This window comes from Mycetomoellerius zeteki, unplaced genomic scaffold (genome assembly GCF_001594055.1).
Source record: "Mycetomoellerius zeteki isolate Tzet28-1 unplaced genomic scaffold, Tzet1.0 scaffold223, whole genome shotgun sequence".
NCBI lineage: Eukaryota > Metazoa > Arthropoda > Insecta > Hymenoptera > Formicidae > Mycetomoellerius > Mycetomoellerius zeteki.
This window is the reverse complement of record NW_017257198.1, coordinates 1,740,779-1,766,050: the sequence shown is the minus strand read 5'-3', so window position 1 is coordinate 1,766,050 and position 25,272 is coordinate 1,740,779. Positions and strand designations below refer to the sequence as shown.

Below are 25,272 nucleotides of genomic sequence, written 5' to 3'. Positions count from 1 at the left end.
TTACAATTTTAATAGAAGCAGAGTGTTTTGGTTAAAAGAACAATATTTTTAAGTGTGTAATTAATTAAGAAATATCTAGAAAGCATATGATGGAAGTTCTATTTCTAAAAGTATCAATTTCTCGCGTAACTATTCTTACATGTAAATAATTCAAATATCCCAGAAAATTCTAGTTTATTAAATATTTACTTGCAGAGATTCGTACTGAGACTGACGGCAAGAAAGAAAAATATATCAAACACCTCACATATTAAATAATCGTTTTCGTCCTTTATTTTCCATCGAACTAGAAAGGTTTACATTTCACCACCTTCTCTCTTATCGGTAGTCTTTTATGCTAAATGTTCGCTTCATTTGAATATTGCTAATGCGAAAAACCGATCCATACTAATGGAGTGATCCCGCGTTCGTTTTCGTAAGCGCCATCGATTCTATTTGCTCGATTCTACATGTCCCGATTCATACTCTTTTTCATGAGATACGTACACGCGTACGATCGTCTCCATATTTCATCCATATCTCCAATTTTATCATAGCTGTAAGCCGCAGATGAAATCCTTGATTGTATGCATTTTATTTCCTCACCTCGCACACGACGAAGGTAACATATAACGCACGGGAGGACTAACGAATCGAAAAGAAAAAATGAGAAAGAAGTACGCGCATCATATTAAAAATGTGAGAATATTGAGATCCAGTCAAGAGTAAACTCTAAACGTATGTAGTATATAGAACTCCTTTTTGTATTTACATAGCCGCGTTAAACTGTAGCCAACTAATAATGTTGCGATTTAATTCGAGGAAAGTGCCACTGCGAATCGCGATCTGTTGGCAAATATTAGGCAGAGGTAATTAACGTCGGTATATTTGTTTAGGAGGAAGATCGCGTGACGCGCGCGCGTTTCATCGTGGAGTTTAACCGTGTCAAACCGTATACTGAACGTGCGTTGCCCAAAGAAACCACGGTATCCGTCAACGGGTGTGCTGTAGAAATTACGTAGTTCGTTGAGAACCGACCGTCTTCGTCGACTTCGTAAACAACCGGGGAATGACAGCACGACATAAACGCGCCAAACAGCTCGCGACGAACCGTCATTACCTTGGTAAACGGTACTGAAGGGATGGCTCGGGGCGCATGCAGGCAAAACGAGACACTTACTGTACAGACGAATCGTCCCGTCGGTTTCTCCACGTGGGTTCTTGGCGATACACTTGTAGCTACCGTAGTCTTCTCTCTGAAAATAAACCGGCGCGAGCAAATTACTCTCTAAAATGCATAGAAATTTTAATGGAGTAAATATAATAAAATATTTCTTATTAATTATCAACTTAAATTTTTAAAAACGCTCTATCATTCCGTATAATCATAACTTTGTTAAATTTACTTTTTTATAATTAATAGGAAATAGAATCATGCGAAGTATTTTTTTAACCCTTAACCGAGAAGAAAGTATTAACGATCTGCTGTCAAATCGTTCTTGTTTCGTTTTCATCTTTTTTAATCGTAACTCATTGTAATCGTAACTCATTGCTCTCGCTTTTTTTATTGACGTTAGAGCAGCAGTTACTGCTGGCGCCTTATTTTGTGTACATTTGTTTTCGTACATTTATTTTCTCATCTATTACTGTTTATTTAATCATCATTATTCACTTTGTAATTCTTTATCGATGCACAGTAAATGTAAATAAATAAATAACTGCGTAATCGGACAGTTTAAAGATCCCTATTATTCTTCTAAATTTTGAATTGTGCTACACACACAAAACATTTGAAAAAAAAACAAAAAGAAAAAAAAATTATATTAAAAAATTATACTTTCTGAATTTTTTACTTGACTATATACTAATAAATGACTAAAATTAATCACGTCTTCTAAAATGTTAATATCGTTATTATTGAATAATGATAAATTATTGTGATATCTATAATATAACCGTACATAAAGCCGTATATTATGCATTTTTATTTTGTACTCAGATACTCTAGACGAGCTTTATTACGCTCATCGTCTGTCGCGCTCATCGCCAGTACAACGATCGTGATTTACGATATGGTACTATTACCCAATCGTGAATTTTAACGCGGTGTACATAATTAAGCCATGCGCTTTTTTTTAAAAGCAATTATGTTGCATTTTAACATGCAATTCTAATTCATTAAATATGCAGAAAAAAATAGCGTTTAATTTTCGTGTAATGTATTGAAAGAGATGAAAATATTTTTATACCATTTATATCATTAATAACAAAGTCTCATTCAATTAAAAAAAATCTGTTTTTTTTCTTTTTTCGTGAATCGTTTCTACGCGATTGAAAATACGAGGAATTTAAAAAAAAATTCTTAAATGGGCTGGGCTACATTTGAGAACCAAACGGAATTGTTGATCATCGATAAGATGCATGCTTCCACTCACCTGTATATCGTTTATCGTGAGCATCATATGTGTCTTGTAAGATGGCTTATCGGGTAACGACACAGTCTTGTATTTACTGCTCTCGTGAATCATTAGGCCGTCCTCCCTCGCCCAGTAATTCAAAGAAGTCGGATGAGCCTCGGTATAACATTCCAGAATAACGGAGTAACCCAGGGGCGCGCCGACCAATTGGTGCGGTATCCAGAGCATAGGGGGGACTGCAACAGCAGAAGTGATTGATTGGCTCATAAATGTTCCAATTACTAACAATACACGATGGGCCTACGATCGATATCCCTTTCACGCGTCTATAAATCTCGCTCACTAGCTTGGTTGCGAGCGCGTTGCAAAGGGATGACTCGAGACGATTGCAAATTTTTTTCGAGAATTCAGTTTTTGGAACATAATTGGACAAATTTATTTCTCAGGATATACAGATCTCAAATCACACTCTGCTATATCAGCCTCGAATCGAAGTTAGTTAGGAGTGACAGTCTCATTGGCAGTATAAAAAGAATTTTCCAATTATACGAATTTTAACGGCATTATTACTTAAATATTGGTATTGGTGATTGTATGATAGAAAAGGCCAATAAAGGAAACAAAGCACATTGTGGCACGTGGCCTTAACTATCAGTCTGCTAACGATCTGTTCGATCATATGAGAAAAAGGCGTCAGAACATAGATGGGAAAATATTTGTGTTAAAATATTCGATCTCTTTTTTGCGATCTTCCATTATCTCTTCAATCATTGTAGAAGTGAAATGGAAATATTACACAAACAATTATATGTATAATATACATGATATAAATGTTTATACGCACTAATATTGCTTTCTGGCAATAGAGAGTTCTTTTATTATTTCTTTTTCTCTCATAAAAATTTTTTATCGAAGAGCTTCAATTTCAATTTCAATTTCTTCATCATTATTTTAATAAATAATTATTTTAATAAAATAATCATTGAAAAGAAATTATATTAAATAATGATTTAATCGTATCATAAAACATTAAAAATCGTATCATAAAACATTAATATGCATATTAAATATTAAAATATAGAAATTATTTTTCATAATTTTAGTTAATACGTCTAGATTGCAACAATATATTTTCAATGTCTTCTGAACATAATTTAAAATATATAAATTTTTTACATGTGTAAAAAATGAGCGTAAGAACACAACTGCAACACAAATGCATTTTCATGTGGGTTGAGAGACTTAAGAGAGAAAGAGGAGTATTTTTTAAAGTTTTATATAAATATAACATGAAAAAAGCTGGACTTAATTTTTGCTATATGCCGTGAATCCTAAATGCGTATCATGCGGTCCTTTAATAAAAAAAGTAATCCCATTTCGATGAACAGCTTCTGTCGTTGTTGTCGGCGCTGGTGATAACATTTCCTCGAGGTATATATATAAGAGCGCTCCAATTTAACTTAAACCTTCTAAGAATATATACCTAACCCATCTTCTTTCGCAAAGTGTCGTAATGTTCATGAGGAAAATATCATGCAAAACAAGTCAAATGTCAATTAGCGATTGTACTAGTAAGAATATAAAAAAAGCAAACGACTACGTTTCTCGAATGTAGAGAATTGAATTGGAATTTTTGTTCAAACAAAAATATCCCCGGAATAGAGATCAATAAGTAGGTGTCGATTTGAAATCATACATGAAAAATTTGAGCTGACGCATACGATGAAAAGACACCCAAAATCACATAAATGATTTCAGCATTTAAATAATATATTGGTTATTCGCCGAACAAAATCAGGGACGGAGAAGCTAACTTTACAAATTCCATCAAGAATTAAATGTTCTTTTCTCTCTGTACTCATGTCAAAAATGGTAGGAACTTTATTTTATAAAACGAAAGACTTTTCATGTGATGGACAGGTAAATTTTTCCCTTAAACTTACGAATTTACGTAGTTTAATTATAAATGAGTTTTAAATTTCTGTTTATTTTTCTTTCTCTTATACACATCTATTTCTTGATTTATAGAATACTTCTTTTACACGGTCGCAATTTCTCAAAGAAATAAAATCTGTCTTATAATCTTTTTCTTTGAATTCAGCAATTTTCTGTAATTTATTGCACAATGGTTGCACAACCCGCAAATCTCCCCGTAAATTAATAACTAATTTTAATTATTTAATAAAATCAGATCATTAAAAGACTTGAGAAATGTATCTTACAGTAAAAAGAAAGTACTGCTTTTTTAAAAGAGTTTCCCCGGAAAAGGAAGAAAAACAGAGTTTGTCGGCTCCTAGATACCGAAACGATCGAGTTTGCTCTCGTTTCATCTGGGATCTCCTTTAAGCAAGAGCCTCGGTAAACGGCGACTCGATTAAATGCGATTGTCCTTCGAGTTCTCTAGAAAATGACCACACGAGAGTCCAACCAATCCTTTTTCCAATGACTATTTTTCAATTCTTTCGTTCACTCACAACGACTTTTCCAAATTTTTGTCTCCTTGAGCATTTATTAATTTTACTTATAGAATATATTACTCTTTTATTGTTTATTATAAATGGTATCATACAACTAATAACAAACTCAAAGTGTAAATCTATTCGAATGTGTGATAAGAATCTCGAATCGTTTCGTATGTTATTCGAAAATGAACAATTTTTTAATATTCTTGGAATATTTGGGAAGTCTTGAATCATTGAAAGTCTTAAATATTTCTTATTTTGAGAAATTTTTTTTTTCTTTTGTAATATTACACGGTATTACTTCAATGTTCATTCACGATATTATACTTTGTAATATATTATAAATATATTTTTTTATAAATAGATTCTTAATGCTATAAGCAGAAGTAATTAGAGAAAGCTTCCATAACATTTCTTATAATGCAGATCTTATGAAATAGTAAAAAAAAAAAAGAAAAACCTACTTCTATTACGTTAGTTTTCCACACAAAAAGTTGGATTTATGATGTCTGATTGTGCATCAAAATTATTAAGAATTGTTTGTCAATTTAATTTAATTCGTGATATTATTACAGTAGTTTAATTGCGTTTATAAGTCCGGAAAACCAATTCAGCGCGCAGTTTGAAGGATTACAAATATGGTATATATATGCATATATATATATACTTACATATATATATGTAAGTATATACATATATATATATGTAATATAGTATATATGTATATAATTCACATTGAATTATTTAAGCATTAAAGATTTAACTTCAACCGTTATATAGACATTTTAATTTCTAGTATTGATTATATTAAGATTGAGGAAAATAAATATCATTAAATGTAGCTAACATCAGACGCTTCTACTAACACGCTCGTGCGAATTCTCCGTTCGTTCACTGTAAAGCGACCCTGCTAGCATCGGTCGTCTCGCCGAAGGAGAGAGGGGTATTCTTTTTGCCACGTAATACAGGACCGTGAATTACTACGGATTTCAAGGGAGGGATCGCTCTTCTCTGCCTCTCGTGTCTCCCTCCACCTTTTTCCTTTCTTTCCCCCTGCCCTCGCTTCGCGACAAGCGCGAGGCAACAGGGAAGGCCTGTCTTCGGATAACGCAAAGGATATCCGACACCTTCTTAAAATGCAAAACATTCCGTCTGAGGGTGAGAAGGGACGGGACCGACCTAGGTTGTCCGTAATGCTTCGGATCCTTATTGCGCAGACAAGCTTGGGCTTTACTGGTACGAAGGCCTGCGACTAGAGTCGATTGTTGGACATCCTACTTCGTTTTTTTTTCTCAAATTGTTTTCTGCACGCGATCTCAAATTCGATCGATGGAAGCAGAGTATTTTCAGCGTAAGACACTTCTTCGTATGCACTGATGGTGCATTACTTTACGTAATTAATTGCAGGAGATCTCTATATATTATAAAGTTTTTTGGAATGTTTTTGCATCTTCTTTTACGTTCGTATTCTCTGACTGATTTAAAAATATTTTCTTATTAAGAATGCGGCAACGACCTATTTCTCCAGGTAATTAAAAAATTTTCATTCTTTAATATTTTCCTATTCTTTAATCCAAAGGAACGTTTCACTTTATCGTAATTTTGATTAACGAACGCAAGAAAAACGAATTATGCAAACGCGTAATTGTATTGGTAAAATTATTGCGTTATTACTAAAACAAGAGAAATATTATATAATTCTAGTTAAGATATCCAAAATTCTAACTGATATGATCTGCAGAATCTTCTTATTTGTTTTCAACTAGAAACTGTTCTCAATATATATATGTGTCAAAAAGGAATTAAAGATTTATAATTCTCACAAAATTTCATTTCAATGCCTGCGGCATATAACAATGCCTCAGGCGGGAAATTTTTACAGGTAATAGATGTTTTACCGAGCAAAGTGATCCACGGTGAACGGTGAAGGGTTTAAACATTAGCACGGGCCACTGCGAAATGTAAACGACGTCGAGTTAGATTGCGGAGAACAATGTGTGGAACGACCCGCAAGGTAGATGAAAGCTAATTCAGGTGGAAGTTAAACAGAGTTAAAGGTACGTCCTTTAGGTAAAGGTAGGCAGGCTAGGTCGAGACAGGTTAGGTTACAAGAGTTCAGCCTTACATTCATCACGCAAGAGGCCTTGAAACCTTCTGGATCGGTATGCTCTTTAATAAAGAATGGCTAGATGCGCTGACTTGTTCAGGCAGTATGCAACGTATAAAATTTTGCCTCGATGTTTCCAGTCGAACCGCTACGCGCTGCTTTCCTGTCAAATTATCCGCGTGAGGGGAGAAAAGAAAAATAGACGCGTACGCTTATCAATTATAAAAATTTTTTTCTTTAACTTTGTAAAAATTTGTATTAAAGAGAAATAATTGCAGATTTCAAGACTACTTTTATTTCGCGTTATTTTCAACAAGTTTCACTATAACTTTATGACAGGAAGATCATGTACGCTTAACAGGAAAAAAGATATTACTAATTTTTTAGTTTTTAACAGTAATTTTCCCGAAAATAAAGATAAAAATTTCTTCTATCTCTTTTTATGTAAAATTATTATATTTTTTCAAAATGTTATAAATATAAGTGTCCTTTGTCTAGAGTATAATATATGAAGAATTTTTTTGAGAATTATGCACTGAGAAAAATAGTCTGGTTGGATTAAATAGTAATTTTGTTGGAAAATAGACGAATCAGAATTTTCTGGTTAAATCTACTGGAATTCTATTTGAGATAATTAGAATTCTGATTGATATAATTATTCTGGTAAAAATATAAGAATTTTAACAGATTTTACTAGAAATATTGTATCAACCAAAATTCCGGTCATAACTAGAATTCTAATAAATTTAACCAAGAAATTAACAAGAAATTTCTGATTCGTCCATTTTCAATGAGAAATTTTTTTCAGCGCGCAATTGTAAAATATCACCGAATAATATCATTTGAACTTTAAAACGATTAAAAACAATCAAAATGATAAAATGACTGAAAACTGTTAGTAATCGAGTGTCACTTAATTCGTTTGCTTTCTCGTTTACTTCTTCTTTCACGACAACGTTTTCAGTAATTTTAAAGTCCATTGATACTTTCCACGCGCATTAAAGACTCAAGAAGACGCAATTTTAGCCAAGATGAAATTAAAAATAGTACTATGCAAAATACTTTCTACAGAGACACGTTCGAGACATTCGTGAAATTCTGCTGGATCGTAGGATTATTTGCTCAATCAGATTATCTCTAGAACGTAATGTGCATATCGTCTAACGAGAGGGAACCTGTGAGCCACGATAAGCAAGCAGCTGTTTCACAAGCGCGATAAGAACATTATCGTTGACCTTGCCCTTCCTTAATGCTTCCGCATCGTCAATCTTGAAGCTCTCCTGACCTCGTTCTATATCGTATGAAACAACAGCGGTTTCCTCAAGCTATAATCGCTTCTAATCGTTTTTTACATAATCATTCATCTTAATTTGAAAATATTTTTATCATCTTTATACTAGACATCTTTATGATTTAAATTTCGAACTCTAAAAAATATGTATCGCAGTTATAATTTAAATTCCAATTTTATCATCCCTTGCGGTTAACTTATTATATATATAATATATACAAATTCGCGTATCCATTTATCATTTATTATATAAAATATCTTTAATTTCGTTAAATTTTGTGAGATTTAATGAGAGAGAGAGAGAGAGAGAGAGGGAGAGAGATCACAACTTTATTTCTGACTATTTTTCATGCCTAATGAAAACTTTAATTTTAGAAACTTCCATTTGATGCCTAATGAAATGTTAATTGGATTAACAATCAATGTTGCTCAACATCATAAATAGCTTGTCTTCTTCATATTTCGAGCTGTTTGGAGTTAGTATGAATTTCATCGTTAGAGCGCTGACCGAAAAGAGGAAGGTAAAAAATTAGCTTGAAAAAAAGAGAGTTGCATCCAAAAGTACGCAGATAACTTTTATTAAAACTTGATCTACCTGAGCAAGATTCTTCGACCTACTTTTTTATAAATTATTTAATGCTACATTAGCTCCTTTCGGTGACCCTTAAGAGATCGTTCAGCGAGCCTAACTGGCGTCCGGCAGTCAGCGGGATTAGATTTACGGTTGCATAGGGTCAACTGCATTAACCGGTGCCAACGAGACCTGCAAGGAAGAGAGATAGACGAGAGAAGGAGGGAGAGAGAGAGAGAGAGAGAGAGAGAGTGAGTGCGTCGAAAGCGCTATCAGCCGAAACACATTTTCCACGTGCGACTGCCCGCCATTTTTCACGGTTCGTTTCACACGAAATCGATTTATCACGGCAAGCGCGCTGCCCTGTACCGTCGGTTTTCATACTGGCGGTTTTGTAGCGTTTTCTACTTTATTGGTCCTGCCTTTAATCCAGCTGATGGCCTTCCTTCCTTCTAGATTGTACGAATTATTCAGGTGTGATTTCGAATCGTCCCATCGTCCACTGTTGCAATATTGTCACCTAAGAAACCGATCATCGGAAGGTTTCCGTCATCATCAAGCTTGACTGTTATCAAGCGTAGTTATAGCGAGATTTAATTCTATACGATATTAATATCTTAAAGAAAAAAGTCAAGATATAAGAAAACCGCATTGATTAATAACAGCCTGATTACGTAAAGATTATTTTTAATTTATTGTAGAATCGAATAAAGTCGAGTACAATGATTGTTTGTATTTAGATTTGAGAATTTGGACCATGCACCCCGACACGCAATGAGCTGTGATCTCCGTTTTAGAGAGCGGGAATTCAGTAAGCGCTAATACACGGACTTAAGATCGGGACTTAACCGTCTCTCGGGACGCTTGCTGGAAGGTAGCTGGCAGTTCGATTTACGGTAATTCGACTGGTATTCGGCACCGGTGTCCCAGGTCTCTCAGATGTCAAACGGTTGCCTGAATGAGGACCGAAAACGTGGCGGCGAAGATGGGGTAGAGAGCGAAAGGCAGTCGAGAGGTGGGACAAGATGGGTGGTGGAATGGTTCTCCGATTTAGTTCAGAGTGTCTTCACCTTTAACGAGGAGAAGCCGCAGGAAGGGTTCGCATAGCTCAGAATCAGCTCACCAGCTTACTGCTCTACTTAACATCGACGCAGTGGTATTAATTACGAGCGAAAAGTGTCTCTTTATGCAACGTATCTTTCAAAGTTATATTTTGTATTAATTTATATCGGCCTGAATTCCGTTTCATTAATAAAGTGAACGATGTTGAAATATTTTGTCTTTATTTAATATAATCTCTAAATGATTAGTTACATTTTTAAGTTGCGTTTCTAAAAATTATTTTACTTGAAAGGAAATTATTAGAAAAAATATTAAAAATTTAGATACGCATTTATCTCTTTTTATAATATTTGTTTGTCCATTTTAAATAGTTCCTTTTTATTTTTGATTAAAAGTCAATAGTTTTGTAAAAGCAACACTAATTTCTGTGTGTATCGAATGTAAAACTTTTAGAGAAACGTTGTGTTTCAAGATTGCTAACATGATTACGTGAATTGCTGAAACATCACTATATGCATATCTGTTTTAAGCATATGCAGGTGCGCTGCTGCGATTTTCATCGCGGAAACCAAGGCTTTCGCAAACTTACTTAACAGTATCATGAAACTTGACTGGTACAAACTATCTCCGTAACGACAACTGGCAGCAGCATTACGCTACCAGTTACTATCCCGTATATACTCCATCCGTTCGTATCAATCATTTACAAACCAAGCATAAACGATTGTATTGACAAAATTTCTATATATAAAGATTCGCATTTGTGCGAATATTTAATATATAAAATATCATATTAAGGAAACAAAAAGAGTGCTACATAAAATAGAGCGATGAAAAAAGATTTTCTTACATCATATATTATTAATAAATAAAGTAAATAAATACATATTATTTAGAAAAGTGTTATTTATTTTTCTTGCTTATATATTTTTTTGCAGCAGTTCTTTCGGAATCTTACTTTTTGAGACAAGCATTCCTTTAAACATTATTATTTTATAAATCGATGTAGTAAACTTGATAATATAGCTGTTGTTAAACAAGTAAATGCCGAACGACTTTTCTTCTTAAAAGCTGCCGAAAATATTTACATTAAAACCGATCTCTGTAGTCTCTTTTCATCCAATTTCGTTTAAATTTAGCGAGCGTGTGGTCTCGAAACGATCGGGGATTAAAGGACATTTGCGCGTTAAACAGTTTTTACTTAGTAAACGGAAAGATGCTCGCCTGCATTTCCATGATATACCTGCGGTGAAATGACAAAACAAATTGTCATAGGAAGTAATTTCAATTAAAGAGAAAAAATTTTTCATCAATATAATGGTGTAGAAAAAAAATTACAATATAGTAAAAGAAGAAAAGATACAGAAATGAAAGATAAATAATTACGCATTGAAAATCCTGCAGAATTACTCTCACTTGTTATATTTTTAAATGTTTATATATTGTTTTAAATAATTAACATAATAACAGCGAAATGATATCTAATATGGAGAATAAAATTTGTCATACTGAAAGAAATAATAGAAAGAAATAATGCGCGCCATTAGTTAAAATATCATATGTTTCTCAATAATTGATAGCATCTATTTGTGTATCTCTGTATCTTTACTTTAAAATATACATACTTATGTAAATACTTATCGGTACCACGTCCGTTAGATTATGAATTTTTACGGTATTCTAACTCGCGCGTGTGACAAGATAAGCTAGATAAATGTATGCGAGTAAAAGTAAAGAAGTATATGCTGGATATATAAATTTCTCATAAGCGGTAATGTAACATGTGTAAAAATAAAAAAACAAGAACAAATGATAAAAATTGCGGAGAGAAAAGCAAGTAACGAGAGATCCAAAAGATATTGTTAAAATATGCAAGAGACGACAATCGTTTTAGGTAGACAGTCAATCAGAATATTAGTGTATTAATTAATATATTTTATTTCGAAAATGGTACGGAAAGTGTAAAACAACAGTACAGATTTTGTTATAAAAATCGTTAGTAATCGAGAAGCTATTTTTAAAGCGATAGAAAGAAAACGAGAACTAAGAACCAAAATATGAATCAAGAGAATTTAGATTAAAAAAATGAATAAAAAAAGGAATAAATTATAGGTGTCCCTTCTCTTGTTGCAATATTTAGATATTAGAAAATAAAAAAATCGTAGGAATTTTGTTACATGAATTTTCATGATGCCTTCAAATAAATGCAACTTACAATCGATTACATTTATTATAATTTAGGGGAGGCGATCCAGCATTCCTCATATAGAAAATAATTAATTATTTAAAAAAAATTCAGTTCTAATTTAATGTTTTAAGTTCATGATAAAAATTCGATCAATGTAAAAATTACTTTTGCGATATAAATAAACTTATGTCCTACTTTTCTAAATATATTTGTCTATCATCATTAAATCATATATTTTACACACAATGTATGCATAAGCATATATTGTATATTATATAATAAACAGCATTGTCTTATTTTCAGAATTAAATATAAAGTTTCTAAAAAAAAAATAATTCATTTATACTATAATTCTAATAAGATAAATCTTAATACCATAAATTCTAGTATTAGTCATCTCTTTACACGGCAGAGAACATGAAGTCATGTCATAATCAGAGTAACCCCAAATGATATCGATAATCATAAAAGAAAGCAACAATAGAACAACTTCTCCCTTTCGCGAGCGTGTCTCTGAATTACTATATATTTTTCAACAGGGAACGCTTTTATGTAATAAATAGCACCGTTTGCCCGCAGCTTGGAGCTACTTAAGGCACTGTTTCTCACTGTCATAGGTAATGTAACAGATTAATGTCCCATTTTTCGAGGCTCGGTATCTCTGCCCATGCCGCATACTAATGCGCGCGGCAAGGATACGCAAGGCGAAAACCACTCTGGCGTCTCTGTTATTTTTAGTATGATTAACGTAAAGTCAGCTCGCCCGGCTCGCGATAAAAATCCCTGCCGCGTTCTGTCCGCATTTAAAATGGGGATCTGGCCGCGTTAGACAGAGAGACAGAATGTGAGAAAAAGAGAAAGAGAGCGTTCGAGTGCGGACGATAAGTGAAGTAAAATGGATGCATAAAACGTGAACACTTTATGGCTTGTTTATGGCAATCTTCGTTGGCTTTCTAGCAAATTGCGCGCTAAATAAAATTGAGTACGGAACCCCAAAGTTTTTCGCGTCGACGACGCAATGACGAACTTGGCAGTCACACGGGTATAGCCCAGTTTTAATTCACCTTCACTGATTTACTCTCCTCGCACTTTGTCGATAGAGTGCCTCGATTAACTAGGAAATGTTAACCGCGTGTTTGGGGTAAGGAAACTACGAGTTAACCGATAATTAAACGTGAAATCACGAAGTTCGTCTTACTTAGTCTTGACCCGCGCGACCGTACGAAACGACTAAAAATCAAAATGCAAAGTTAATAAACCCTAACATTGCGAAATATGTATAATAGCATACGCTCATATTCTAGGAAAAAAATGCATTATTTATTAATCTCGTAACTATTTAATAATGACACAGGCAGGCGGCGCTTGTCGAAAATGTCAATACTTGGAAATGCACCGGAAATGCATTGGAAGTACATAGCGAACAATTTTTTCCTCAAGAATAGATTGAGAGCTGATTAAGTAGTTGGTAAATGACAAAAAAAAGATGGAAAAAATCGAATTAAGCAGCGAGTCAACTGGTGAAAACTCTAGAGTTTGATTTACGCCAGTCATATCGCGTGAAATGTCACTGATGAAGCGCATGCATTTCACTGAAGCACCGCCAATTCCACGAGAACTCGCACTGCATGGCTGTACTGTACTGTCGCGTTGGTTTACATATGCGTGCAAACTTTCATTCAGGAAATTGAGAGATAGACATCTGTCGACGGCGGCCATTGTGTCCGCCAATGGGATTCGGGCCTTAAAACACCCTACGCGAATTAAACAGGATCCCTGATCCTTCCCGACTCGCGCACCAGATAAATCCTTGTCTTCCATCATGCACGCCTGTTATCGTACCAATCGATCGGATTAACGTCAAACATGCGCTGTATCCATTAGACTCTTCCACCGTTTTGTGTGTGTAACAAAATTATAATTTCGCGCTACCTATATTACGGTTTAAACGGGGATTATTCGCAATGGCGTTAATTTTTTATTGTACATTGACGATTTAACAATGAAATTTAGATTAGAATTGCTCGATTATCGAGCGAATATAAAATCAATACCACCGTTATATACATAAATAATATTTCAGTTTCGAATTTTGGTTGAGGTCATTTTTTGCAATAAACTATTTACAGTGGTTTAAAGAGGCTTATTAGCATCAGTAATATTAAATTGTTTTAATTTGTAATATTACGTACTCCAGTTTCGCTCTAAGACTGTATTTCGATTTATAATTTCTAGTTCAAGCAAACTGTCAACCGATTATTTGTTCGGGACGCAGTTTGCTTGAACAGAAAATTATTAAAATTCACATAAAAATATTATTATTGTAGATACTGAGATCCGCCTTGATTGAATATGGCTGTCTTCACACCTGTGATAAATAATATTATTGTAAATATTATTGTAAATAAATCGGTAATCTTTCCGGATCGTAAATATGTTTTATGATCCGGAAAGATTAAAGTTACGCTTGTCTTTCATGTTTAAGACAATCACTGTCTACACCAAATGTCGTCTTCACCTTTTTGCATTAAATATCAAATATAAAGACAGTTTAGGCTTGAAACAGTGGGCATTTTATTTTCATTTTCATATCAATGAATTCTGTTAACGAGTCCTAATTTTTACTGTTACGTTTCTAGGAAAAAAACGGCATGGAAAGTTTGATATGCAGATAATTCGTCGTAGAGAAACGACGGCGTGGTGGCTCGCTTAAAATGACGGAATGAGCGAATTGGTACGATTATCTACAGAAATGGAACCATGTAATACATTCCGGAAATTGCGATACTGCATTCCTCCGTGTCGCATCTCGCACGCCGCATTCAGTCGGTTGATTCGTGCCGATAAATTGTCAATGCTTTCGCCGTCGTATAGCACAATCCATGAAATTCTACACCCAGGTGGAACGACCCGTTAGTTTGCGTTTTATCCAACCCTTGCGATAGAATTTTATTGCGACACTCATTCGAGGTATTTTTTTTCGCTATTTGATATTTGTTAAAAATATCTTAACTGCCTATATACTGCCTATATATTGCCTATATTTGTAATATAATTTCGGATCTTGAACAATATTGTCCACAGCATTTCAGCGTGTAAAAATAACATTACAAAATAATAACTAAATACAAATTTTAGGATATAAATCGTAATTAAATTACTTCATAATTTTTTGGAAAAGTTTCAAAATTCTGAACGCTGAAGTATTTAAAAAGCTATAATAGATATACCAATTTAAAAATAAATTTTGTTGGACCATCAAAATAATTATGTAGGACATTTAACACTGGTTATTAGAATGTCATATTGGATTGTCTTATTTTAGTTTTACAGATCATCATATTTTGCTTATCATATATTCTATATAATTGCTTTAGGCTCGATTGCATCAACGTTACTTTAACTTTAAACAAGGCTTAAAACTCTTTGTCTCTCCCTTTTTCTCAGCTTTAAAGAGAGAAAGTAAGAGTTTTAAGCTTCGCTTAAAGTCAAAATAACATTGATGCAATCGAGTCTTAATAGTCCAACAAAATTATTTTTAGATCTGTATTTAGTTAAATTTTTAGATATTTTAGCAAAATTGTCTTTTCTACATCTACAATAAAACTGATGATGCAGAAAATAAAACTTTCTAGTAAAAAGGCATACGAGTTTTAATCATCACGATGACTTTTTGAAAGTCATCGTGGTTAAATTTTATTTGCAAACATACATAATCATCGTAACAGCACAAAATTGCAATATGTCTTATTGTGACAACAAAACTTAGAACGGCAGATTTATATATCACCGAAGCTAAAATTATTTCGGTACTGGCGACGCCAACAATCACATAACTTTATAGTCTGATCATATTCAGCGTATCAGTCGCACATATAGAATAACTCATAACCATATCAAATGTAATGCTTGTGCTAAATATGATATACATGACATAATTTTCGTATCATGTCGAGTTGATTAGTCGGTATACGTACCGCGCGCCGTCGAAACAAGCCGAAATGCGTATCATGAAACGCGTTATTAGCATATATCGATTTAAAATGTGACGTGTACACAGCATATGTTCCGCGCAGCGCTCCTATCTAAGCATAAATTTAATTGATCGCAAGGTGTACGGCGAACAGATTAAAACCAATACCATGCGTTAAGGTCTATTAACAGTGATTAATTGTAATTAATTGCTCAAACGATACTGCGCCGAGCAAGCAACTTTCGCTCAATCTGATGAAATGAACTTGTCGATTACTATAACAAAATAATGATTTAATATCTTGCAAATTTTGATTGATTTGAAGAACGAGTTGATATTTTGAAACATTTTGCTTTGTTTTTCTTTCTAAGAATTTTTGTCAATTGATCGTTCTATCTCTTTTATTATTATTTTGCCTATTTTAAACTAAAACGTTATGCAAAAATGATTATATTTTTTTCGTAAAACGACCTCAACAAAAATTAAAAAAGACATCTGTTCCTAACTGTTCCGAATTAAATAACGATACCAACGTGTTAATATTTTTACGTGCAAGTATCTATACATGCATCTCTTATTTGCAAAAGATAAAGTAAGACCGATAGGCATCGCCAGATCCCCGGCACTCTTGCAAGTACCTACTTTTAACTTTTCCATTCTACGTACGTATCGGCGTTCAGTTTTGTAGCTCCATCGAGAGAACGTAAAGTCGAACGGCTGGCTTCTCCTGCAGGAGTGTACTTTATGGCACGTGCATTAATTCACTGGCTTGAAAAAGAAAACAGGCAAAAGAGAGGAAAAAAAAGATAGGAAAGGCCGACACGCCCTTCTCGTGAAGACACCCTGTCTTTCTCTCTTTCTCTCTCTCTCTCTTTTTCTTTCTCTCTTTTTTGTGTTTTCGATGTAATGTCGTAAAGCAAGCAGCTTGTGAAAGACAATTTAAAAAAATGAGCGTAATATTGTTAATAATAAAAATTAATGTAATTTAATAAAGAAACATTTTGAAACTAAAGAGAAAATATACAAACGTTCTTCAATGGCATGATAATTATGTTCTTAATAAAGTATTGTTGAGTAGACTCTTTTCGTTCACATAATTGTAAAAGTGTAATAAATGAAACGGGATCTATATACTTTTTCAATTCACATAAACAATGTTAATAAATATTGATTTTAATATTAATTTTATTAATTGTTATTATTAATAATCTCTCACACTTACGTCTTATCCATCATCATAGAGTGATGTATAAAACGCAAGTAGATCTTATTACTAAAATATAGTTTATCCTATTTTATTATATTATATTTATTGTGGTTCGTTGCTTGAAGGCAGATGCGATAGAGGGTTAAGCAAAGGTAAGCTGTTTAACAGCAGAAGCCGAGATAAGAGATGAGATGAAAGAGATAGAGAAACGAGCGTACGTATATCCTGGCGCTTCGGTGCGCAAATGCTGCTTCAGGCAGACGACAGTCGAATACGAAATCCTTTCCCTAATGCTACCAACGATCGCCCGACATTCGTCCCTTCGATTTGTCTATCGTCAATCCACGCAAAGCAAATTCATCTTTGAATACCTGCGTGAAATAAACGAGAATCAGATGGAAAATCGCGCGATGAAATGTCTGCACAATATTGAAGATTTGCGTTTCTGCGACATGCGGGGGCGTTTGATCGGATTACAAAAGTGCTGTACTTGTAAAGTCTCAATTTGTAAAACTAATCTGAAGTCGCAATATTTATCACCATTCACTTCCTTACATCATACTACAAATAAATATTAATAAAATATTTTTTATGTATTATAAAAAAATTGTTTTAAATAATATCTCACAATCGATTCTAGAGCTAGTGAATTATAAATATGATAATAATGTGATAAAATAACATACTATAAATCCAATATTAATAAACTTAATAATAATTTCTCTGAAAGGAATATTCAATATTGTTATTTTGAGCTGTAATAAAATTAAAGCTCTTAGAATATATCAACATTAGATATTTAACAGATTCTATCGCCATAAACGAGATTTCTAGAATCTAATAGATTGATAATAACTCAATTTTTGTAATCTGAGTATAAAATATTAATTGTTAATTAATAATATGTGATATACAGTATGCGCAAAAAAAAATGCGACTTTCTTTTAATCACTATTATGTCTGGCTGAGTGTGACACGGTAACGCAGTGATTGCAATTAAAGGAAATCATATCGAATAAATATTTGGTAGAAGGACAAAATATTTGTGTTATAATCAAATTTGCCCCCGTCCACTCACTTTATTTAACTAAATCCACAACTAAAGTGTTAGTTGAAGTGAGAGTCGCATTCTTTTGGTGCATACGGTAAATATATGTTTTTATATTTTGTATTTTTAATATCTGTTTGATGATACTTGCAAATAGTTTGAGTTCTTGTACGATATCGTTTAAATGCCATTTCGCCTAAATAGAGTTTTAGAACGGCCCTGCACGATCGCATCATGGTCGGGAGCGCAAATGATTATTTCAAAGATTAGTAATTACTTCCCTTTTCGTTTTACTCTCGCCAATCTTCCCAAGAGCCGTTAGACTTCCTTCGTTTCAGGCGGGGGTGGTAAGCGTGTCGGCGAAGGGTGGAAGAGCAACATCTTGCTCGGATTAGAGATTCGCGGGAAGGAAGGAGCAGGAAGAAGCTGCTTGGGAATGAAGACAGTTAAGAGGGGATGAAGATGGCGCCGATGCCGTTGTAGAATACGGGGGTTGGGATCGTAATGACACAGTCAAATTCATACGGAGAGAGGGGAGAGAGAGAGAGAGAGAGAGAAAGATAGTGATGGGGGAGAAACCTCGGATGAAAAATTACCGATGATAACGGACGCCGGGCGCGGAAACCGAGCTAAATGATCGCTCGCGGTTCTTTTGTGCGATTTGTGGCACCTTTACAAGCGGGCACTTGCGGGGGTGGTGGCGCACTGAAAAGGGATGTGGGGTTCGCGAAACCACGTTCAGAGAACTGCCGTTCGCTATTGCCGGGGTTTTACGAATTGTTCCTTGATGCAATATACGCGATAAGATAATGGCTCCGTTTTGAAAGTCGAATATATGGGAACGACAGGAGTGATAAAGCGTAATTAGTTGGCGCATATCTCACTCCGGAACAAAGAAGCCAACGAATTACGTTAACGTAATGGCGTAATGGCACCGAAAATGCTTTAATTGACGTTAACGCGGAAAAGTGCCGCAGTAACTCGCCGTGCGCATACATCAAGTAAACGTACGTAAATTTTAGTATTCCCGACCACGGTACACAACGTGGCCCAGCTCAAATTGGTGATGTGGCCGTTGCTCGAAATAGAGCAATTAGACTATCTTAACCATTCCCCAAACAGTAACGAGGTAATTTACGCATATTCTCGGTCAAGTCTGGCGTACTAGGACATTTCAGCCTCGAAAAGCGTCAAACCCGCTATATAATGTCATTGAGCATATAATAATTGAGGGGATGGGCGGAATAAAGGCACAATTCTACTTAGGTCCTTTTTCCGGAGATTAGCTTCTTTATACAATATTGATCGTAAGAGAGAAATATTGTAACATGTAACTTTCTTAGAGAATTACATAAATTCATTTGATACTATACCTATATGTGTATAATAAAAAAGTAGCAAGTTATTTTAATTTTTAATAAAAATAAAGATTTTGTAATTAGGCCTTTATTCCGACCATCCCCTCAATTATATGATTTATAACTCATGCAATAATATTTAATACAGAGATTGATCGAGAGATAAGAGCGATATTGATAAAAAAAGTAATTATATTATAATAATATAATACACTGAAAAAAAATTTGCAGATTAATAAATATTTATTCCAACAGTATTAACGAAATATTTATTTATAGTAAATAAATATTTATTCAAAATAAAACAGTAAAATTAACAGTTTAAATCGAATAAATATATGTTTACATTTAGTAAATATTTCGTTAGTACTATTGGAGTAAATATTTATTTAAAATCTGCAAATTTTTTTTCTGTGTACTAATGGCCTTACAGTTTTTTTTTTATTTTCTTATACGGAACAAACGACTTTATTGAAATAAGATAACCAGATTTTACATGGTTTCGTACCTAATATGGTCGTTTAGATAGATATATACAGATCTAAACACACAATTTTATTTGGACTATTAAAATAATTATGTAAGACGCTTAAACTGGTTGCTCAAGCTTTTTCCAGCATTGTTATCAATTTTAAGTTTCTACATAATTATTTTGATTCCAACAAAATTATTGACAGATCTGTATCTAGCTAAATTTACTTCAGCAAAACTGTTCTTTTCCTGTACTATTATAAATATCATAATACAGTCAGAACAAAGGGAGTAACAATCTTCGAGCAGCAATATCCTCGTACTTTTTGTAAAAATCGCACGACATTCAGTGCGTCGAATTGAATTAAGATAACGCAGTCACGTTTACTCGTGATAGTCTCTCGATCGTAGCTCGCCTTTCTTTCAAAAATTCCGTCGAAACGCTAATCAAGGGTCGTGTAACGGGCCTAGAATATAAATTCGCTCCTATCCGCAAATTTTCTCGTGGTCGTTCCTCCTGCCGGTACGCGCGCGGCCACAGCGTCGCAAGTATTCTTTCCACGCGGCTGCTTATCCGCACGGCGCTGAATTATTTCCCTCGTTTGCCGCCGCAGATTATTCTGTCAGTCAGCTGGGACTTAGGGCGAATGGAAGAAGGAGCCGCCGTCGTGTTGAAGAGAGGTGGTATAGCTTTATGCACATACACACACATACACACATACATCTCCCACATCTCTCGTCCGCGTCCCACCGTGGTATATGATAATTTTACGGTAACCGTCTAGCGGACTCCGTGACAAAAAGACGAGCATACCCTCGAGCTCTCGGCCGCGAAGCACTTTTCCGGACGACGACATATTCGCTGATTCATCCGCTCAGGGCCAAATCGCGAAGGTGAAGGATATAAGCGCAAAAAGAGAATTACGTGTTCGGACTGTAGACGTTAGGCGGTTAATGGCAAAAGATCATTTTCAGGATAATTGAATAAATATGTCGCAAATACCACCTTTGTGATTTATCAAAATGTTTATTCTTACACTGAAAGAAAAAATTGGCTGTTGCAGTAAATTAGATGGTAAAATATGGCATAGCGTTTTTAATTGGCTGCAACAGCCAATTTTTGGTTGCTGCAGTCAATTTTTGGTTGTGTTAGCCCATCCGCAATGTCAGTATAGGATTTCGATTGGCTAATGAAACCAAAAATTGGTTGCTGCAGCCAATTAAAAATGCTATGCCATATTTTATCATCTAATTTGCTACAGCAGCCAATCTTTTCTTTCAGTGTAGGAAAAAAAAACTTTCTATCTCTTATTTTGAATTGTATTAAAATTTCTCAAATATTTATAAACGTTTAATAATTAAATTGAAATTTTTAAGTAATTATTTTCATAAAACAAAATATTCCTTGATAAGATGAAAATGGTTGATAAAATAGACTGTAAGCTCCTTGAGGTTTGGTGACAGATAAATGGCCAAAAGTGTCTTCGATTGTCATGGAGAAAATTACCGTCGACCAACGTGTGACGTGCAAAATCGACGGCAATGTTAAAAGTCGTGAAATGACAAAATTGAGGGGTAACTTTTGCAGCCCAGGCACGTAGCTTGTCTCGCAGGAGCGTTCGTTATCTTGGGTCAGACATAGACGAATGAATCATAAAGATATCGACAAAATTGCAGAATTGCACGATTCCTAATATTGGATTGTCATGATTGTTTCACGATTGATGAAGCTATCAGTTAATTTCATTATTTCAAAGAGTAAATTATGACTAATTCATTTATTTTTCCGCGAATCGACGTTTACACAATCGTGAAATTGTACAAGTTGTGTAAGTTTTAAATGGGAAGAACGATTGTCGAAGTCTACTTAACTATTAAGCACAAGCGTAGTTGGAAATACTATACAAACTTTTATAAACTTTTAAAAAAAATTTTTTAATTTTTATAAACAGTTAATGTTACTATAAAAGCAGTTAAGAGATTACATCAAATATTAATGCAAAAGTAATAAAATTAAAATAACATTTTTTATTATGTGTGTTTAACAATTTTCTTATTTAGTGACTTTTACATATTTTTATTTAATGACTTTTACAGTTAAAATATTCTTTATACCTTATCCGAGTCGAAATTTTGCTCCTACTTTAAACCTTAGTTTTAGAACGTAAGTAGACTCTAAAGATTTATAATTAGGACATATGTAGGCTCTAGAGATTTATAATAGGTTTCCCAAGTCGAAATTTTGCTCCTACTAATTGAACCTTAGTTTTAGGACATATGTAGACTCTAAAAATTTATAATTAGGACATATGTAGGCTCTAGAGATTTATAATAGGTTTTATTCTAATGAATTGAACTTCTACGTTGAGCCTGTAAATGGCAGTTATCGGAAAATTTCCTATTTTTAGGTTCAAAAGAAGTTTTCTAAATAGAAGCTGTAGATTAAATGATATTAAAAGAGGTCCTATTTGATCGTTTAAATATCAAAACAGGTTTATGAGGTTTAATTGAGGTTGAAAAAGATTGAAAGTAAGACTAAAATTTCGACTCGGGTTTAATCTAATGAATTGAACTCCTTCGTTGAGCCTGTAAATGGCAGTTATCGGAAACTTTCCTATTTTTAGGTTCAAAAGAAGTTTTCTAAATAGAAGCTGTAGATTAAGTAATATTAAAAGAGATCTTATTTGATTGTTTAAGTATCAAAACAGGTTTATGAGGTTTAATTGAGGTTGAAAGAGATTGAAAGTAGGACTAAAATTTCGACTTAGTTGAAGTTAATAATGTAGTCATAACCACATTATTAACTTCAACCAATTAATTTTTGAGCAACGATGTATATTTCCGTAACATTAATAGTTTATAACTGACGAATAAAAGATGTAGATACATTAATTAAAGTAGTGATCTACATTTTGTGTTCGCAATTATAGATTATTAACGTTATATATATAGAAATACATATCGTTGCTTAAAATTAATTGCTTTAATTCAATAATGTAATAAATATTTTTAATGTGTAAAAAATATTTTTAACTTCATATCGTAATTTTTTTTGTATCATGCAAATGTTTCTTTTTAATTTTGTGAGTGCTTTTTTGAGTATCTATATTATGGTATATTAATTATTTATTCCATACATAAAAACAACAAAAATAACAGCATTTATGATTTCTAATATGTAAATGACTTTTATCATGAAATTGAGACTGAAAACGCTGTCGTATATTAAAAAATATATTTTAATAATGCACTTATTCTCATGTCGTAATTTTGTCCCAATTAATTCCAAATTATTTTTCAGAATATTATTGAGACATCGACGAAAGAGACTAGTATATCTTCAGTAAGGGATGCACAGAAAAATCCCTATGTAGATTCTTCATCGAATTCCACGGACTTTGACGTTGTAAACGCGTCTCCGGTGGAGGATTCGCAGTCTCGTTGCGACAACGCGTAAGAAATGTAGTTTGCCCGAGTGGACAATGACTGCTCGAGTAGTCGAGGCACGTATCGGGTGCACCGGAGGGACATCGCAGCCGCTTCACTCTCGACGAGGACGAATGAATCGAGAGACGCTTGACATTACAATTATCGGATAAACGTGGCGCGGGCAGCGTTGCGTCCGTCTTAAGCCAAAGAAAATGGATGATGGGAGCCCTGTTGAAGGAGCTACGGCGATTAGCCAAGAGCATTCCGTGATTTATGACGTCGAGACAGACAGAAATGACAAAGAAAAAAAAGAAAGAAAAGAAATGAAAGAAAACGTTTTGATAGAATGAAGGTATCCGTACGGAGCTTTAACCGATGAATTCGACATTCAGTAGATAAGAAGCAGACGAGAGAAGCGAAAAACGCATTTATAGCTATTGTGCAAAGCAATTTGTAGATACATCACGTTGCGTTATCGAAAGCTAATAAATCATTAAGCTCCGACGCGTGGAAAGCGTGGTCGGGGTTTAAGTCATAATGGCTCTTATCACGTAATATCGAATTATAATGTGAGACGTATAATTAAACTTCAATGTAACCTGGCGCGTCGTACTTTGAAAGCGCCGCTTCTGTCGTTGACATCGCGTCCATGGAGGACGCGAGCTCGTATACGCAATTGTACAAGCCACTTTAACGTGTGTGCATCGGGAGTCGATGTATGCCGCGTTAAAGGCTATAACGAGTCCTCGTGTGGCGCGATAATTACAAGCCTCGGGTACCCGCGGAAAGCACGCGCGGATTGCGTTATGACATGATTATTGTAGCCCGCCCTGCCAGCAATACAGTATAACATGCCGCGCAATATACACTCCCCGGCGATATGTCACGTCGCGCATCCACTTTATACGCAATTACAACACATTATAATTTGCCCATGAAAATGTAAAACGATATAAAACGTTTGACTTGTCCAGCGAAAATCGCGCGCATCGAATGTACGACATTATCCGCAGTCGTTTCCCGACAGAGAGAACAAGAATAATATTATCACTTTTGCGTGATTTTAAACGTTGGATAACTGCGATTGCACGTATATATTATTAAAAATGAAATATTTATTGCTTGAAATACTTATTGATTATTTGCCGAATAATAAATGCGTCAGAACATAAGTGGATTAAATTTAAAGATTAACACTAGAATCATCGATAGTGCCATTTTAGCTGCTCTAATGATTTCAATTTTTTTCTTTGTTGTATTATATATGTATGCAGACAGAATATGAAAAATATGTGAGTATTATACAAATAATTCTAATGATACAAATAATATCAAGATAACTCTTCATTAATCAAAAATAAAGATAGGAAATGAGACCTAATTGGTATCTTTGTCAGTTCTAATGTTGACTGAGTATTGTCCAACATGCTGATATAACAATTCATATCTGACAATAAAATAAATTTAAGACCAAGATTAAAATGGATTTTGCAAGCTGTGGACACGATTCATTCTTGTTCCTGAAATATTTATACATATACTGAAAAAAAGATTGGATGCTGCAGCAAATTAGATGATAAAATATGGCATAGCATTTTTAATTGATTGCGGCAGCCAATTTTTGGTTGTGTTAGCCTATCAAAATCCTTTACTGACATTACAGATAGGCTAATGCAACCAAAAATTGGCTGCTGCAGCCAATTAAAAAT

The 25,272-nt window shown here is 34.0% G+C and overlaps 1 protein-coding gene across 1 annotated transcript in view; it reads right to left on the bottom strand.

Moving 5' to 3' along the window:
• The window catches only part of LOC108723170 (protein CEPU-1), a 191,592-nt gene that overhangs the window by 30,840 nt on the left and 135,480 nt on the right, over positions 1–25,272 (bottom strand). The window contains exons 6-7 of the mRNA XM_018448713.1: positions 2,415–2,632; positions 1,160–1,235 (exon numbers count right to left, since the gene is read on the bottom strand). Coding sequence (XP_018304215.1) covers positions 1,160–1,235; positions 2,415–2,632 — 294 coding nt within the window. The remainder of the gene's footprint in view (positions 1–1,159; positions 1,236–2,414; positions 2,633–25,272) is intronic.